Source organism: Podarcis tiliguerta, assembly GCF_965153285.1.
Source record: "Podarcis tiliguerta genome assembly, chromosome: 16".
NCBI classification, from domain to species: Eukaryota; Metazoa; Chordata; class Lepidosauria; order Squamata; family Lacertidae; genus Podarcis; species Podarcis tiliguerta.
In genome coordinates this window covers 41,142,675-41,160,525 of record NC_139549.1, presented here as the reverse complement: position 1 = coordinate 41,160,525, position 17,851 = coordinate 41,142,675, and the positions used below count along the sequence as shown (strand labels likewise).

The 17,851-nt window shown below is 42.2% G+C and overlaps 1 protein-coding gene across 2 annotated transcripts in view; it reads right to left on the bottom strand.

Annotated features, from left to right (window-relative positions):
* The window catches only part of KNTC1 (kinetochore associated 1), a 78,010-nt gene that overhangs the window by 25,858 nt on the left and 34,301 nt on the right, over positions 1-17,851 (bottom strand). For both annotated transcript variants that reach the window (XM_083419017.1, XM_083419018.1), the window contains 18 exons: positions 16,499-16,597; positions 16,268-16,371; positions 14,664-14,769; positions 13,734-13,868; positions 13,153-13,275; positions 12,897-12,966; positions 12,738-12,805; positions 11,637-11,881; positions 11,304-11,476; positions 11,044-11,144; positions 10,355-10,496; positions 8,360-8,416; positions 6,130-6,293; positions 5,321-5,425; positions 3,969-4,097; positions 3,106-3,222; positions 2,337-2,446; positions 81-288 (listed from right to left, as the gene is read on the bottom strand). In XM_083419017.1, the coding sequence (XP_083275143.1) occupies positions 81-288; positions 2,337-2,446; positions 3,106-3,222; positions 3,969-4,097; positions 5,321-5,425; positions 6,130-6,293; positions 8,360-8,416; positions 10,355-10,496; positions 11,044-11,144; positions 11,304-11,476; positions 11,637-11,881; positions 12,738-12,805; positions 12,897-12,966; positions 13,153-13,275; positions 13,734-13,868; positions 14,664-14,769; positions 16,268-16,371; positions 16,499-16,597 (2,256 nt within the window). The remainder of the gene's footprint in view (positions 1-80; positions 289-2,336; positions 2,447-3,105; positions 3,223-3,968; positions 4,098-5,320; positions 5,426-6,129; positions 6,294-8,359; positions 8,417-10,354; positions 10,497-11,043; positions 11,145-11,303; positions 11,477-11,636; positions 11,882-12,737; positions 12,806-12,896; positions 12,967-13,152; positions 13,276-13,733; positions 13,869-14,663; positions 14,770-16,267; positions 16,372-16,498; positions 16,598-17,851) is intronic.

Here is a 17,851-nt window from a genome sequence, read left to right as displayed (position 1 = left end):
TAATACTGCCCTATTCCATGCAATGGATTAGAAATTGTGGAATTTAGGTTTGGGGGATAAACATAGCCTGTAAGTTTTACCTTGTGCAACATTACACTGAGGCTTGTAACTAAGTCAGTAGTGCTTTTCAGAAGAGGGATTGTTTCTGCAGCTCTGGCCACTACCAATGCTTGAGTCTGATTCCCAGAATGCCCCCCCAAATACCCTTCAGCATGACTCATGCTAGCATTCTGGAGGTGTGTTTCAATGCAAAGCTGCAAAGCTGAATCAGTATCCAACTGGAAAGTGCTGAAAATAAAAGAAAAAAGCACATGGAACTGGAGGGATACAACAACAAAAAATATGTATCTTTATTCATAAAACCAATGATTCAGTCAGGGAGTATGTTTTGAATACAGTAAGAGTTGGGAATATTTTTCTGGGGGCCTCTCCAAACATCTTTTCTATTGTACATTCATGATGATTTGGTATCAGAGCAGTTATACACAATTCTATTTATTTATTATTAAAAAGTGAATTTCACTTATATAAATAATTAAGTTAGAAATAACAGCCAATCACAAACAGCTTACATAAATCAAATTAATTTAACCATATCTAAAATTAATAAATTAAATCTTAACTTCCAGTGCAATGCATATAGAACAAAGAAATGTTCCATTGACTAAAAAAATAGTTCTGGGACGTTAAGCTTAATTACAAAAAAGGAGGCAGGATGTTAACAATGGAATCAATAGTCAACACACAATCTGGAAGATGGTGTCTAGCCTTAAAGTTCATTTTATCAAAGATGTATTTAATATGGAGAATTAGGTAAAGGGTCCCCTGACTGATAAGTTCAGGTACAGCCGACTCTGGGGTTGCGGCGCTCATCTTGCTTTACTGGCCGAGGGAGCCGGCGTTTGTCCGCAGACAGCTTCCGGGTCATGTGGCCAGCATGACTAAGCAGCTTCTGGTGAAGCAGAGCAGTGCACGGAAACACTGTTTACCTTCCTGCCGGAGTGGTACCTATTTATCTACTTTGACGTGCTTTCGAACTGCTAGGTTGGCAGGAGCAGGGAGCAAGCAATGGGAGCTCACCCCGTCGTGAGGATTCAAACCGCCAACCTTCTGATCAGCAAGTCCTAGGCTCTGTGGTTTAGACCACAGCACCACTTGCGTCTCATGGAGAAATGGCACAGTCCAAATTTTGCATTTTCAAAAATTACTAGTCTGTTTTAACTTTAATCATGTTTCTGGTGAAGTAGTCAAACTGAAAGAGAAACTCAGGTGATATCAGATCATCATACAACTCATGGTTAAAAGGGCTACATCTAATTTGTAAGCAGCATTACAGTGGTACCTCTGGATACAAATGGGATCCAATCCGGATCCCCGTTCACATCCTGAAGCGAACGTAACCCGCGTCTGTGCAGGTCCCGATTCGCCGATTCCGCGCATGACGTCATTTTGACCGTCTGCGTATGCGCGAGCGGCAAAACCCGAAAGTAACGCGTTCCGTTACTTCCGGGTTGCTGCGAAGCGCAACCCAAAAGCGCTCAACCTGAAGCACATCTAAGCCGAGGTATGACTGTACAGCAATTCCAGAAAAAGGATATGATAGTAATGAAGTTCCGTTTTCAATACCTTTTGCGCCTGCAAAAGTTTCGGGGTGGGCATATTGCTTCATTTATCACTGCATGACCTGTAACTTCCTGCTGAAATCCTGTCATTTTTTAAACAACAAATCATTTCTTTAATGGGGGGGGGCGGTTGTGCTGCTTTTGTTGTGCTAAAGTGCAAGAGTGGCCCCTCCAGATGACAATAATACAGTAACACTGAGGAAGCTTTGCAGAGCAGGTAGTAACATGGAAGGATATGTGGAGAGTCTAATATAAATCCAGCACTAATGAACATACACAAGAGCATAAGAATAGCCCAGATGGATCAGGCAGAGGTCCATCTAGTCCAGCATCCTGTTCTCACTGTGGCCAACCAGATGCCTGTGGGAAGGAAAATCTGAGCACTCTCTCCTTCTGTGGTATCCAGCAATTGGTATTCAGAAGCATGACTGCCTTCGACCGTGGCCAGGAGCCATTGACAACCTTAGCCACCATGAAATATGATTGCGCTAATGATGTGTTACAGAACACATCTCTTTAAAAAAAACCAGTTCAGAGGGCCTATTAAGCCGACATTTTATTTATTTTATTTCATAAAATTTATATACCACTTGATTGTAAAATACACACACATACCTCAGAGCAGTTTGCAAATGATATTTCTAAATTATTTTAACAAACGTTTATGGAATAAAATGGTGTTTTTATAGCAAGAATGATATGTAGCTTTCTTACCTGCAGTATTTTAGTATGAGATCTGTGTCCACATTTGGATGCTGTACCAAAGTTCTTAGAAGCTCTTTCTTCCTTACTGAGGGCATTCTAAATAAATCCTGGAAAGAGATCTATAAACAAAATGCCAAATTTAAGAAAATGGAAGTGGTGGAAACACCACTGCCTGATGAAGAACAGAATGTCTCTCTCCCCTCAAGTTCTTCCTCTGGAGCAGCTCCTTCTCCACTACTTGTTTGAGCTTCACACATCCACTTCTCTTTTGGCACAAAGAATTGATCTAAGCTTCCTTGTCTGGAGCGGAATGCTCTTATGGACATGCCTTTAGGCAGAGGGAGTCTTAGGAATCAGGTGGGTTTTAGCCAAATTTGGCACCTGGAAGTGGGAGCTCTGTTCTAAGCGGCCCCTTCTCTCCAATTTAAAATTATATCAGCAGCAAATGCTGCAACTCATTTACTCTGGAGCATGCACAAGGACTTAAGCAAAACAACTCTAGAGTAAGTGTACTGAAGGGTAAAGTAAATGTTCTTACATGTTTCTGGCGTTTGTGCAGCAGTAAGTGGTCCAGTCACTCATTTTACTCACGTCATGAGCAGATTACAAAAAAGTCACCAAACTTCAACAGAAAATGTGCAGCAGCAAGGTTTGGAGGAATATTTATCATCATATATATGTGCAAATATTCTCTGGTCAAAGAGCCAATTTAAGAATCAGCTCCCAGGAAATGTAAATAAACCATTTGATCCAAATCCAAACGCAAAAAAGCACTCACACCAAGTTTACCAAGCTGAATACCCCATTCAGCATCTGTGATTAATTCTTCAAATGCGTGTTTCTCGTTTGTCTCTTCATAGTGACTGGCTAGCTGCACTCCAACAAGACCAACTGCCTGTTTGTGGGGGAAAGAAATTGTAACGAAGAAAAACACAAGTGTACTTGCAATCATTCACAAACCCTTCAGGTATTTTTAAAAAGGAGCCTCCTCATGCTTTTGTATCTTATTGCTTATGCTATCATTCAATTAGACTTTTCTCATATTATACTGGTTTTTATTTTTCCTTAACTATCTAATCAATGAATTAAAACAAAAAAGGGGGAAAATATATCTCTGCAACAGATCACATCAATCTGTAGTGCAGGATCATATGCTGCAAGAGTAGATAAGTCTTCCAACAAATGAACAATTGGGGGAGATGTAAGTTCCTTTCAGTGTCATGACGCCAGACTTTTGGTCACCAACAGAGCACACAAAGCCCACTAAACTATGGCATGACCACTAGGTGGTGATATGAAGCATATGTTTTCGCTCTGAAGAGACGTCGCCCAGTACGTTTAAACTTGGGGAACGCTGGTTCATTAAAATTAACCAGAATTCCTCTTTACATCCATTCTCAGGGGAACCCTGATTTAAACAGTCATTTATGATCTTGGCTGAACAAATAATTATTTACAAATGGAAGCAGATTCTTCAGATCTCATCTTTGCAACTGTGCTGGAGAAGGGGAGGGAAGCACAAGGACACAAGACCCACCTCCTGCATGTGGCCAGAGGAATCCTGTTCTCACAGTGGCCAACCAGACACTTATGGGAAGCCCAGAAACAAGACATAACTGAAAAATGTTTTAAACAACTTACCAGAATCTTGCTGTAATTCTGGGACATGTTGTTTATGACGTCCCAGAGCTTTTTAAATACATCATCTTTGGACAACAAAGTGCAGTAACCCAGTGCAAGGTTGTGGTCTATCAGGTGGCTGTTGAAAACCTTTGGAAGTAAAAATACTTTAAAGTAAGCTCTTTTTAAAAATAGTCTGCCTTAATTTAAATTTTCTGTAAATCAGGAAAGGATATGGCACTTGGCAAACAAAGGGCACCACCCCCCAAGAAAGTTCTCCTGTACTGAGGCATCTGATCAAGATTTGTATTTTAAATTTAGCTTAGAAAATATATTTGCAAATGCTTGTCATGCTAGGCAGTAAAGCAGCTGAGTGCTTTGGCTGTTGTTTATTTTCCTGAACAGGGCCCCTCATTGATTTGTTGCAGTACCTCAAAGTTGTAAAAAGGAGCAAAAGCTGGGAGCAAAGGTCATACAAATTACAGAATACAATCCAAGCTGCAAAAACACTAATTAGAGTTGGTAAATAGTGCCTCCCATCAGACATCTTCCCAAGGTTTAAGGTAAAGAGAAGGTTAAAGGGCAAAGAGCTAAAAACAGCAGCTGGCTGGGAAAAGAGACTGCTCTGAGGTTGCTTTTAGGTTGCTTTGGAAACTGTTTTTTACTAAGTTCTCTTCTAAAAATCAATCTATGTTATATATTAAATATATTGACGTTAGTGTAATTATGCAAAAGATCTAGAAAGTAAGAAATGTTAGATTCTTATTTCATTGATGGTGTGTGAGAAGGTGAACACAAGACCTCTGTTTATATGACAAAATTTAAAACCATGAGCCATCTGTTTTAGCCATTTGCCCCTGTTGCCAGAAGGGCAGAAGGCCAGAAGGGCAAAAGGGCAAAGGGTAATCTGGTAATTAAGATGCCTTGTCAAGGCAAATGTAAGATATATGATAGAAGGAAATATAGCTCTTTGTCTCCCATAAAAGGTAATAGGAAATGGGTGTATCTTTTATGATTGGTTCTATCAGACAGCCAATAGGAATTTCAACCAGGCTGATTGGACAGAGGCAGCCAAAGGAGGAGTAAGGAGGCTGGGCTGAGGGAATATAAGTGCTGGTCACCAGGGCTGGCTGTGCAGAGCTTTGGTAACCATATACCACTGTGCCTATCATTTATTTGTCTGACAAATAAATTATTATTTTAATTTCTCTATTGCTGCGTTGAATATTTCATTCCAGCTAAGCGTTAACCACAAGCAGGGTGCTACAGTACAAGCATCAACAAATGAACGGGAACTGCAAAAGAGCTAAGGAGAGGAAACCGGGTGCCCTGCAAAGCCATTTCCTCCTCACAATACATGCTTACATGCTCACCTTGTGCAATAGGCCCATAATGATGCTTTTAATTAGCGAAGTAGATCTTTGAATCAGTGTTAAGAAGAATGTTCTGGCATCATCCAGTGTCTTCCGGTCATACAGCTGATGGACAGAGAATAATATATTGGAACGATTTTGTTGCTATGAAAACATGTGTCATATACATTACAAGCATCACAAACAAGATCCAAACATGGCAAAGCTGTTAGGCTCTTAGGAACAGAGCCTGAGCTGTAGTGCAATTGGACAGCAGCCCAGTCAGATCACTGCACCCAGCTGCTTTAAGTAAAATCTTGCCCTCCACTCACACACTCTGCAAACACCTTCATAGGCAGGGAACTAGGAGGAGTAAAACTAGACATAACCCCACTCAGACACTCAGCAATTACATTAATGTCATTTCTATGATGTAAATAGCAAGTATAGGGGAAGGGGTCTTGATATAAATCAAGACCATGGTGGCTGCTTTTCATCTTTTGCCTTCTCTGCAGTATTGATCCAGATAGAAGGCCCCATGTCTGCTATTTGCATGGGAAGGAACACTTATGGATCACAGTTATATAATGGCTGCCACTGGCACAAAATGCAAACCTTACTTCCCATGCAAATAGGATATTGCCAGGTGCTTGATCCAAGACTACAGCCGGGGCAGAGAGTCCAAGCCTCACTACTGTCACTGTCCCCCACCTGCTATGTATATTCATACAAATGCTAATTGAGTAAATGGTGTCCTATCCAGTTTGGCCTTAGGCACAAGCCTAAAGTAGACCTCACTAGAGTAGGTTCCTTGCAGATCCGGCACATACCTTTTCACACAGGCTAATTTCCACGCTGTTTGATGTCATATGCTGCAAGAATGACCCAAAAGCAGAGGCAATTAGCCCCAAAGCCAACTCTAATTGGCCAAATTCTTGTAAGCTGCTGAGCAGAACAAAGATGGGATTCCTGCATGATAGGCAAACATCCATTCCTAGAGGGGAAAGTTACAGAATGTTGTAAGAATGACAATTGGGCTTATATTGGAAATTATGGATTTGTAGGGCACACTGTAGGGAGCTAACTTGGCAAGGTACCCACTGAAGAAAAAACGGGGGGGGGGGTGGCAGTCAGTGGTAACACTCCTGATTGACTTCAGCGGATCTGAAACCAGAACCAAAAGATGGCCTGCAAGACAGAGGAAATAAAGTGCAAACAGCAATCAACCAGTAGGCACACTCTGATCAATGTCTTCCCAGAGGTCCAGCCCGCTGAGCATACACACAGGTATGTGTGTGTAGGATTGTGGCCTAAAGCTACTCCCACCTGGACTACTTCAATGCGCTCTACGTGGAGCTACCTTTGAAGGTGACTACAACTAATCCAGAATGCGGCAGCTAGACTGGTGACTGGGAGTGGCCGCCTTAACCACGTAACAGCAGAATTAAAACACCTAAATTGGCGCCCAGTATGTTTCCGAGCACAATTCAAAGTGTTGGTGCTGACCTTTAAAGTCCTAAACAGCCTTGGCCTCAGTATACCTGAAGGAGTGTCTCCACCCCCATCGTTCAGCCCAGACACTGAGGTCCAGCTCTGAGAGCCTTCTGGCAGTTCCCTCACTGCGAGAAGTGAAGTTACAGGGAACCAGGCAGAGGGCCTTCACGGTAGTGGCGTCTGCCCTGTGGAACACCCTCCTATCAGATGTCAAGGAAACAAACAACTATCTGACTTTTAAAAGACATCTGAAGGCAGCCCTTTTTAAGGACGTTTTTAATGTCTGGTGTTTTATTGTATTTTTAATATTTTGTTGGAAGCCGCCCAAAGTGGCTGGGGAAACCCAGCCAGGTGGGCAGGGTATAAATAATAAATAATAAATTATTATTATTATTATTATTATTATTATTATTACTACTACTACTAGCAAGCATCCATGCCAGGATTCAAGTAACTGAGCAACTATCTCCCCATATGCAAGGGCACTCTGGACTTGTATTTTAATCTATAGGCAAATATAAGAAAAGGCCTTAGAAATGACATTTGCACAGACATTTTGTTATAATGCAGAAAGGAACACTTTTCTAAAGCTCTGCCAGCTTTAAAACAGGTTGTAGGGGCTAGGGCAATCTGTGCTAAAAAGGGGTTTAAAAATCCTACAGGTCATATTGAAGCCCCTGAGCAAATAATAATAATAATAATAATAATTAATAATAATAATAATAATTAATAATAACAATTTTTTATTTATACCCCGCCCTCCCCAGCCAAGGCCGGGCTCAGAGCGGCTTACAAGCAATAATAAAAACAAGATGAATGATTACAACTTAAAAACAAAATTAAAATACAACATTAAAATATTGAAACATTAAAATATTAAAATGCAGCCTCATCACAGGAGGAGAAAGGAAAAAGAAAGAGAGGGAGGGAATCAGATTGGCTCCAAGCCAAAGGCCAGGCGGAACAACTCTGTCTTACAGGCCCTGCGGAAAGAAATCAGATCCTGCAGGGCCCTGGTCTCATGAGGCAGAGCGTTCCACCAGCCGGGGCCTGGTTCTGGTTGAGGCTAATCTGACTTCCTTAGGGCTCGGGACCACTAGGGTGTTGCTATTTATGGATCTTGAGGCTCTCCGTGGGGCATACCGGGAGAGGCGGTCCCGTAGGTACGAGGGTCCTAGGCCATGAAGGGCTTTAAAGGTCAAAAGCAGCACCTTAAATCTGACCCTGTACTCCACCGGGAGCCAGTGCAGCTTGAAAAGCACTGGGTGAATATGCTCCCATGGCAGAGACCCCGTGAGGAGCCTCGCTGCAGCATTCTGCACCCGCTGGAGTTTCTGGGACAGCTAAAGTAACTATTTGAATAGTTACCTAATCATTAGGTAACCTAATCATTTATTCTTGAACAGATTGTGTGAGTCAAATAACTAGTTAAAACTCAAGGATTTACAACAGAAAAGGAAAAAAGAAAATGTGTTAAGCAAAACTATGCCTTTCTACTTCTGGACTACTAAGGATTTAAATATATACTTTTGTCCCTATAGCTGTAACCATTTTTTCATTAAATACCTTGTTTGAATGGACAATATGCCAAACTGTTTGAGTCCAGAGGATACACCTTCCAGTCTGCAAAAGAAAGGTAGCAACTGTATCCAAATACTTTGGTACACTGTCAACAGTTTAGATAATGATCCTCCTTCTCCAAATACAGTGGACGCTCAGGTTGGGAACGTGATCCGTGCGGGATGCACATTTGCAACCCACAGCGGTGCGTCTGCGCACGCGTGGGTTGCAATTTGGTGCTTCTGCACATGCGCGACCGCTGAAACCTGGAAGTAACCCGTTCCAGTACTTTCAGGTTTCAGTGGTCCGCAACCTGAAAAAACGCAACCTGAAGCATCTGTAACCTGAGATATGACTACAGTGGTATGTTGGTTTACAACTATAATCCTTACGGGAGGTTCGTTTGTAAACCAAAACAGGTTGTAACCCAAGGCGCACTTTTGTCAATGGGGCCTCCAAAAAAAAGTTCATAATCCAAAAAAATGGGTTGTAATCCCAAAAAAGTTCGCAAACCAGGACACGCATTTCCGAGTTTGATGTGTTTGTAATCCAAAACGTATGGAAACCAGACAGTTTGCAAACCAAGGTACCACTGTAACCATGTTAGCAAACCCTAAAGCTTGGATGAATTAGATTAGAACCATCACTTACAGTTTATGGAGTTCAAAGGCTTTATTCATGCAGAAACTATTTACAGGATGAGTGGAAATAGATGAGAAATATCAGTAAATCACACTGTGCAAGTTGGAGTTAACTCTTTATTAGCAAAACCAGATGTGCACAAGAGTGTCGGGCCTAATGAGCACAGCAACACATCTCTGGCAGGTCCTGCCCCTATGAAGCAGTTGCAGAGATTGAAGATCCCTGCCTCTCCACAGCTGTCAAAGTCCCCTCCTCTCCAGGGTCCCCCCCCCCCAAAGAATCAGCGACTACATCTGTGTGTCGCCAACCTCACCTCCACCCTTTTTCTGCCTCTTCTGCTTCTGGGAGACAAGGGTGGAGGGGAAGACACCTGTCATCAGCCAGCCTCATCTCTGCCTCTTGGTCTCTTCCCCCCTGCTTCATTTTCTGCCTCCAATTCTGAACCTCTCTGCCAGCCTCTCCCTGCTCACTAAGCCATGTTACCTCTTCAGCTTCCGACACCTCCTTTCCCCAGTCTTCCACATTTGACGACTCATTGTTGCCCTACCACCAACCCCTGGACTCTGAGCCTTCTTCTCTTGGGGGTTTCCCAGGTGGTTCCTCCATTCCCACCAGTTTTATTTTTTCTTACTTTCTTCAAGGGGGGAGGGAGAGAAAGCGCTTCTGCATTTGCACATCACAAGGCCATCAATTGCTACCACTAATGACAACTGTGTACCATCTCCATAACCAGAGGCAGCATGCCTCGGAATATAAGTTGCGCATAATCACAAATGGGGAGAGTGGTCCATTGCGCTCATGTATTATCTGTGGGCTTCCCATAGGCATCTGGTTGCGAGAACAGAATAGTAGACTAAATGGGCCCTTTGTCTGATCTTCTTATGTTCTTAACAAGCAATCCTGTCTTATCATAGCATGTGAGGGTGACTGCTATACTATTTATTCAGGTTATTTATAACCAGCTCTCCAAATAAAATCAATCCTAGAGCAGGGTGCAACATATAGACAGACACACAAGCACTCCACACACTAAATAAAGCCACAACAATAAATAAAGAACACAGCTCCACAAGATCAACAAAGCATCTCCTCCAGTTAACTAACCAAATGCTTGTGTCACTATTCAGTCACTACTATTGACTAACATGTCCGATATTTTAACCCTGAATAGCGTAAAGGTGAACTGTAGGGATCTAAAGGGTTTGAATATTACCAATTTAGCTAGCCCAAAAAAAGAATAACACAGAGTGAGATGAGGCATTGGAGAGACAGGGAAGGGGGGTGGGGAATAAAGTGCCAGAATTCCCTAATTCATATGAGAAAAGATTGTGGAAATAAGTTGAAGCCACCAAAGGTTACCTGCTTGGGTCACTAGAGATGTAGCAATTTCATATGCAGAAGGAAGCACAGAGGGCAGGTCCAGAAGTGCTCCATCTTCAGTGAAAAAGTCATTGAACATCCACTCTACATAAGAGTCTTTATCAGCTCCAAAATATGTTGTCTAAACAAAAAGAATTAGCTATCATTTTTGTCAAAGCGCCACAAGAAAAGCAAGATGAATGAAGTAGGGAGGGCACAGATATCTTGCTGGGTCCTTAACTGTCCCTCCCAAGGTGGAAGGGGGAACAGACAAAAAGGAATCAGACTAGTGTGTGGAAACACCTGCGCTTGGCTCTTGTTCATAAGGTTATAAATGGGTGGGGCTCTGAGCACACAAACACACAGCTGAAAATTGTTAAGTGGGAATCCACATTCTCCCCCTGTTTACCCCTGCGTCTGTTGTTTCTACTGAAAGTCCTTGGGGGTAAGACCCTGTCCTGTGCCTAGCTGTCAACGTTTCCCTTTTCTTAAGGGAAATTCCCTTATTCAGAATAGGATTCCTCGCAAGAAAAGGGAAAAGCTGTGTGAAATGTCATGTATTCAAATATTGCTATACAAAGCATCCAAACACATCCTTACTGCTTTTATTTTAGTACAACAGGGACAACTTTGATTATTAAACTGAAGAGCAAGATACCATAAACAGCAAATACTTTATTCTGCATTACCACTTTTGATATAAATCCATAGTCCTCAATTTGGCACTTTCCATAAATTTCAAGGGCAAATGAGGTGTATTTGCAAAGCTCCAATGCATCTAAGATCTGATCTGTGAAGAGAGGGTGAATGTTTTAAATATATTTTACCTTTAAAAAAAATACAAGAGCTCAAACAATTTTTAAGAACTCTTACTCATTTAATGTAAAAATGAATGGAAGAAACCATATTTTTTTTTCAGAAGATAACAACATGTGAAGTTATTCATTACCTGGACTGCAGATAGTAACTGCTTGACATGCCATTTCATTGACCACAGCTGGAAGATTTAATCCTTTTGGCATAACCATCAGAGTACTAGAACCCAGCATATGACAAAGTTTTTGACATGCTAAGAACAGCAACTGTCCTGTTTGTTCATTAGGATGATCTTCATGAAAATCTCTTTAAGGACAAAATTTTAAAGGAAAGGATTAAGGTGAGTACAAACAGACGTAAGATGTCAAAAAATAACCTCAAATAAATATAGTTAGTTAATATAGCATGCAAAACTCCAGATTGCACAGTGACTGGTAATGGCTAAGCCCAAATGTATTTTTTAAACCTGCATATATTTAGTGCCTCTTCAACTTTTCCAGCATCTAATGCTCTCAGAACCAGTTCTAAGGCCATCTCATGCTTGCTCCTCTGCAGAAGCAAAGCCAGTTTGTCAAGCTTCACATGGGACAACTGTTTCTTCATGCTGCTATCTTGTAAACTGGACGCTTTTCCTTCAGTTTTCTCAAGGAGCTGAGATACTAATAACTGATTCCAATGACCTCCGACCAAAGTACAGGTATTAAAATTCTCCTAAACAAAAAGATAAAATAAGAGGGTGAAAGGAAAATATGAAAATAGTAGAATAATAAAATTGCGTAGCTTCATGTCCAGCTTCGCCCCCATAGAAACTGTGTTTATTTACAGTGCTAAACACATACTTGTGCTCAAGTTCATTCACAGGTGATGAAATGTACACACTCCACTGAGAAAATAAATGAGCCACCTCATAGTGTGCAGAATAGAGCTCCATCAAATCCAGTTCTGACTCTTATGGAACTAGCAGTGATTCTCCAAGTATGCCCCCCCCCAAAGCCCTGCTATCAGAGATGCTTTGACTCCTTGATGAGGAGCCTGTGGCACTGCAGATGTTTCTTCCAGCCCCACCCAAGATGTCCAATGGTCAGGGAAGATGGGAACTGTAGTCCAGCAACATCTGGAGGGCCACAGGTTCCTCATCCCTGCTTTAGTGAAGTACTGGAGGTTGAACCCGGAACCATGTCCATGGAAGCTTGCAATCTTACTACTGAGCAATGCCATTCCCCAAACCCCTCCGGTTAGAAAGTGAAGAGGTTTGGTGCAATCATATTCAGTGATTTTCCCCAAGGGGGGACTCAAGGGTACGCAGTACCACCACCTCTTTTTTTGGCTGTTAAAAGTGTGGCACTTACTGGAAAAACTTCAGGGTGAGTATCAGCACCTATTTTTCTAGAAAAAAAGCACTGATCATATACATATATATGAAAATGATGAATTCACATATATGTGAATGATGAATGTGGGTATTTTAAAGAAATACGCATACATGATTACATTTTCCCTCTAAATAATTACATTCACCTCAACCTAGAAAGCACATTACAAAAATTCAATGCCTTATGATCCTTACCTGTAAGGCTGCAAGAGTTTTAAACAATTTAAAGTTTGTTTCATATTCCTCTTTTTTCAAAATATTTTCTGTCCAAAAAAAAGAGTGGGTTGCAGTGAATAAGAGTGGTTATTGGATGGTTTATTACAAAACCTAAAACACAATAAATTCAAGATTTACCTTTCTGACAACAACCAAGTAGGAATTCAAGGATCTCCCCAAGAATTTTTTTAATATACAGCTGCATTTTCTGTTGACAGTGGAAATGGGACAGGGAAAAGAAAATGTGAGAATACTCCCATCAACCTCAAAGAGCAAGATTTTACTGTTAACATTCGAGAACAGCATTGTCCTTTTAACAGAGAACATGTTTGTTTGACCTCTCTTGGGGGATAACTTACACATTATCAGCAGCAGTCAGTTTCTTGGAAGTTACCTTTTCTTCAGAGTCATCTGTTTCTTTCTCTAATGTCAGTCTTCCCCATATCAACATTTTATCTGCAATTTCCACAGCTTCAGCAGGAGGCAGTGTTTTTAATAAACTTATAATATCATCCCCCTGAAAGCATACATAAAGTGTATTAATTCTACGTTCAGATCACAAACAGCTTGCCGTGGGGCACAGAGATCTACTGTTCAAAAAACACATCTGGAGACCCCTTTGGCAATGTGGCACCAGTTAAATTCTAGTTAAGTTAGATCCAGATACATTGGCAGCTGCCTTATATTAAGTCAGCAATTTGGTCTATCTAGTTCAGTACTGTCTATACTGATTGGCAATATGGGGGTTTAGATCCTACTTGGAGATATCAGGGATCAAACCTGTGCTCTACCACTGAGCTATGAACCACTAAGTAAGATTGTGTTAATTATGTGAATTATTTCTACAATAGTTGCTAGTTGTAGAACAGCTAGCTGCTGTAGAGCACGTAACCTAATATAATTAAATATGAAGTATTTCTAATGGACAGTTTGGATATTTAAAGAAAAAAATGAAAAGAATGAATATGTTCACACCTTTTCTTTATCAATAAGTTCCACAATCCTCCAGACATAGACATCTGCAGTGGGCAACATATATGCATTTACTATTTTCAAAGCATCTTCTAAAGAAGTATTTGAGTCTTGTTGTAGAATGTACTTTACCAGCATCTGGAAAAAGACACAAATCAGTACAATATAATACATAATACAGGCTTCCGCAACCTCAGCCCTCCAGATGCTTTTGGCCTACAACTCCCATGATCCCTGGCTAGCGGGACCAGTGGTCAGGGATGATAGGAATTGTAGTTTCAAAAGCATCAGGAGGGCCAAGGTTGAGGAAGCCTGACATAATATATTCATCACAGAACATAGTCTCCTGCATATAAAGTTAAATTTTAATATGCATAAACCAAAATTGGCATATGAACAAAGGCTGTAATCTTGCAAACAATGACAGCATTCTTCAACTTAAATGATTGGGACTTGTCAGGGAACTGCCATCGGAGCCAGAAGGAGAGGGAGGGCTCCAGAGGGATTCCGGAGAGCGTCCCGGGAGGGAGAGAAGCAGCACATCTTCTGGGGAAGGAAATCAGTGTAGCACCAGTGGAGGAGGGGGGCAGATGGGGGAATCGGCGAGGTGGCTCCAAGACTCCTCGCCGGGGACCAGCGGGGAGAGCACGGGTCCTCCGATGCCCACACCCTCCCTGCGCAGAAGGCTTCCGCGCAGGGAAAGTAGGCAGCGACTAGGCGTCAAAGAACTTTTATGCTGGAAGAAGTTCAAGAAACGCCCACTGACGGATTCTGCCAGCGATTGAGACAGCCACGGGCGAGTGGCTGTCCAGACAGAAAGGGTTCACTCAGGCAACCCACCCAGGTGTGGCACCGATTTACGCACGAGCAACCCCTAGAACCATTACAGGACTTATTTCTGTACATTTTACCCAAAAAAAGGTGCCCACTTACCATCATCACTTGTTTATCATTTAAAAGATTGGTGTCTCTTATACCATAATTCCGCAAAAGTTTCTTCATTTCCATTAGCCTATAACCTTCTTGCAGAAGCTTCACCCTGCAGATAAAGTGTGCCTGCACTTACATTTCAGCTTCTGACAAATTGGCAGACCAATCTAATAAGCTGTTTCAGTTGCAGAAATACCACAAACAAAAGTTTGTGCCAAAGCAGCTAGAACATTCCCCAAAGGGGGCCAACCCCATATATTTCTGTCCCATTTACAGCTTAAGCCATCTTCCCTCCACCTCTCACAAATAAATTATTCACAACAGTGCCAGGACAGGGAACCATTTCTCATGGGCATACTTCATGAGACCATATGCCACCAATGGGCAGGGCCAGGGCAGAGCAAATGCCTGCAATGACAATTAGCTATGTACTAGCCATGCAAAAGTTGGGGGCTTCTGCACTTTCCCTCTGGCCATCTCTCATTTCCACTAGGCAAAAGTTCGTGAGTGTATAGTCTGGAGAGAACCACAAGGTCTGGCAGACCACATTTGTTCTCTTGTCCTGAACTTCAACACCCCTGTATAATGGTACAAAATTACCCATATGAATTACAGCTAAAACCTAAGGCTACTCTAGCAGCCTCTCACTCCTGTCTTTACACAGCTAAGCTGTGTAAGACATGGGGAAAAATAAGTCCAAATGGCTTCTGTTCTACCAACATTCAGAGACAGGATTTAAATTCAATTCCCTCCCCACCCAATTAAAAGTTCAGTCCTGGGAGAGCAAGCATGAAGATACTAAACCAGTTAGGCAGCTGAGAGCAAGAAGAGTATGTGAGCTATTCAGTGAGGGCCCACAGCTTAGAGTACATGTTTTGCACGCAGGAGGCCCCACATTTGGGCATGGCATCCCTAATGTATCCCTAATGGCATCAGGGCTTGGAGAGAACTCAAGCTAGTAAGTGGAGACAATAGAAAAAAGATATTGCCTGTTTACTGATGTATGAATGTAGTGCTCCTCCTTATGAGGGGGGGCTCCTGATTGATCCCAGGAATCCCCTTAAGAAACTCCCCATGTGTACATTAGTAGGGCCCCTTGACATACAGGGCTAGCCAATCACAATGCCATTCTCACCACGAAAGACAGCTCATGCGTGAAAGATTCTTATGCATTTGCAGGTGTTTTAAACAGCACTATATTACTGTTTACCCAAAGGGGGCACTGAGTGAAATTTAATATAATGACCCAGTTGGGTATCTGGCAGTCCAATGCTGTGAGAGGCTTCAAGAGGCCCAAACCATCAATGCTGGCCCACTGACTATCCAACCACAGTAAGTCATTATTTTAATGTTATACAGTCTTCAAACTTTAACAAAGAGAAAAGCGAGCAGTTAAGTCAAACAAACAAGGAACAATTCCTGAAGTCACTAAGTGTTAGAGCAGAAGTAGCCAACTTGGTGGTCTTCAGATCTTGTGGACTACACAACTCTCACAAGCCCCATCCAGCTTGGTGAAGACCAAAGGACGATGGGAGTTGCAGAGGGCATCATGTTTGCTACCCCTTGTGCTTAAAGGCTAAGAGGTACATATGTGTTTGTTCTCTTACTTGTCATGGTCCATGTCCAGGTACTGCTGAACCAGCTGTTCCACTCCTGGATTCCAAGGAACCACAGCACTGTATGTTACTGCTAGCACGCCTTCAAAGATCAACTATAAAAGAAAATTTCTATGACTTATGTGCCACTGGCCTCGTCTTTCCAAAGGCGTTTCTCATCCCACATGCATTTCAATATGAAAAGAGGGATCATTGGAACATTGGCACACTTGTCCTACTCACATCTATGTTGGACATGCAGCTCAAGACAGCGATGGCCTTTGCTTCCCACGTAGTGTCAAAGACAGAGGTCGACTGTTTACAATACCGCTCCAGGAAGTCCTAAAGAGTATTTTAAGAAAGTTTTGAAAATGTTGTGGCAAAAGTATTTCAAAAGTATTAAAAATCAACCTTTTTAAAAATAGATGCCATTCATTAGTATAATTCCTATGCAGTTTTTAGACTAGAATCCTACACACACTTACCTCGGAAAAGGTGTTACTGAAATCTGGTAAGAAGACAGGAGGAAATTGAGGGGTGCAACCTGCTCAAAAGAAATAGATCAAGCAGGAAGGGAGAAGGAGAAGGAGAAAATGTACACTTGTGAAGAGATCCAGGACTTGGAACATGGAAGATTGAGAATATATGGGTAAAAACTGTAGAATAGGGAAACAGCAAGTGGCCTTGCTGTGGGTGCTGCTACAGACCTCCAAGCCAGACTGAGGACTTAGAATCATAGAATCATAGAATCATAGAGTTGGAGAAGACCACAAGGGCCATCGAGTCCAACCCCCTGCCAAGCAGGAAACACCATCAGAGCACTCCTGACATATGGTTGTCAAGCCTCTGCTTAAAGACCTCCAAAGAAGGAGACTCCACCACACTCCTTGGCAGCAAATTCCACTGTTGAACAGCTCTTACTGTCAGGAAGTTCTTCCTAATGTTTAGGTGGAATCTTCTTTCTTGTAGTTTGGATCCATTGCTCCGTGTCCGCTTCTCTGGAGCCGCAGAAAACAACCTTTCTCCCTCCTCCATGTGACATCCCTTCATATATTTGAACATGGCTATCATATCCCCCCTTAACCTCCTCTTCTCCAGGCTAAACATGCCCAGCTCCCTTAGCCGTTCCTCATAAGGCATCGTTTCCAGGCCTTTGACCATTTTGGTTGCCCTCCTCTGGACACGGTCCAGTTTGTCAGTGTCCTTCTTGAACTGTGGTGCCCAGAACTGGACACAGTACTCCAGGTGAGGTCTGACCAGAGCAGAATACAGTGGCACTATGACTTCCCTTGATCTAGATGCTATACTCCTATTGATGCAGCCCAGAATTGCATTGGCTTTTTTAGCTGCCGCATCACACTGTTGGCTCATGTCAAGTTTGTGGTCAACCAAGACTCCTAGATCCTTTTCACATGTACTGCTCTCAAGCCAGGTGTCACCCATCTTGTATTTGTGCCTCTCATTTTTTTTGCCCAAGTGCAATACTTTACATTTCTCCCTGTTAAAGTTCATCTTGTTTGTTTTGGCCCAGTTCTCTAATCTGTCAAGGTCGTTTTGAAGTGTGATCCTGTCCTCTGGGGTGTTAGCCACCCCTCC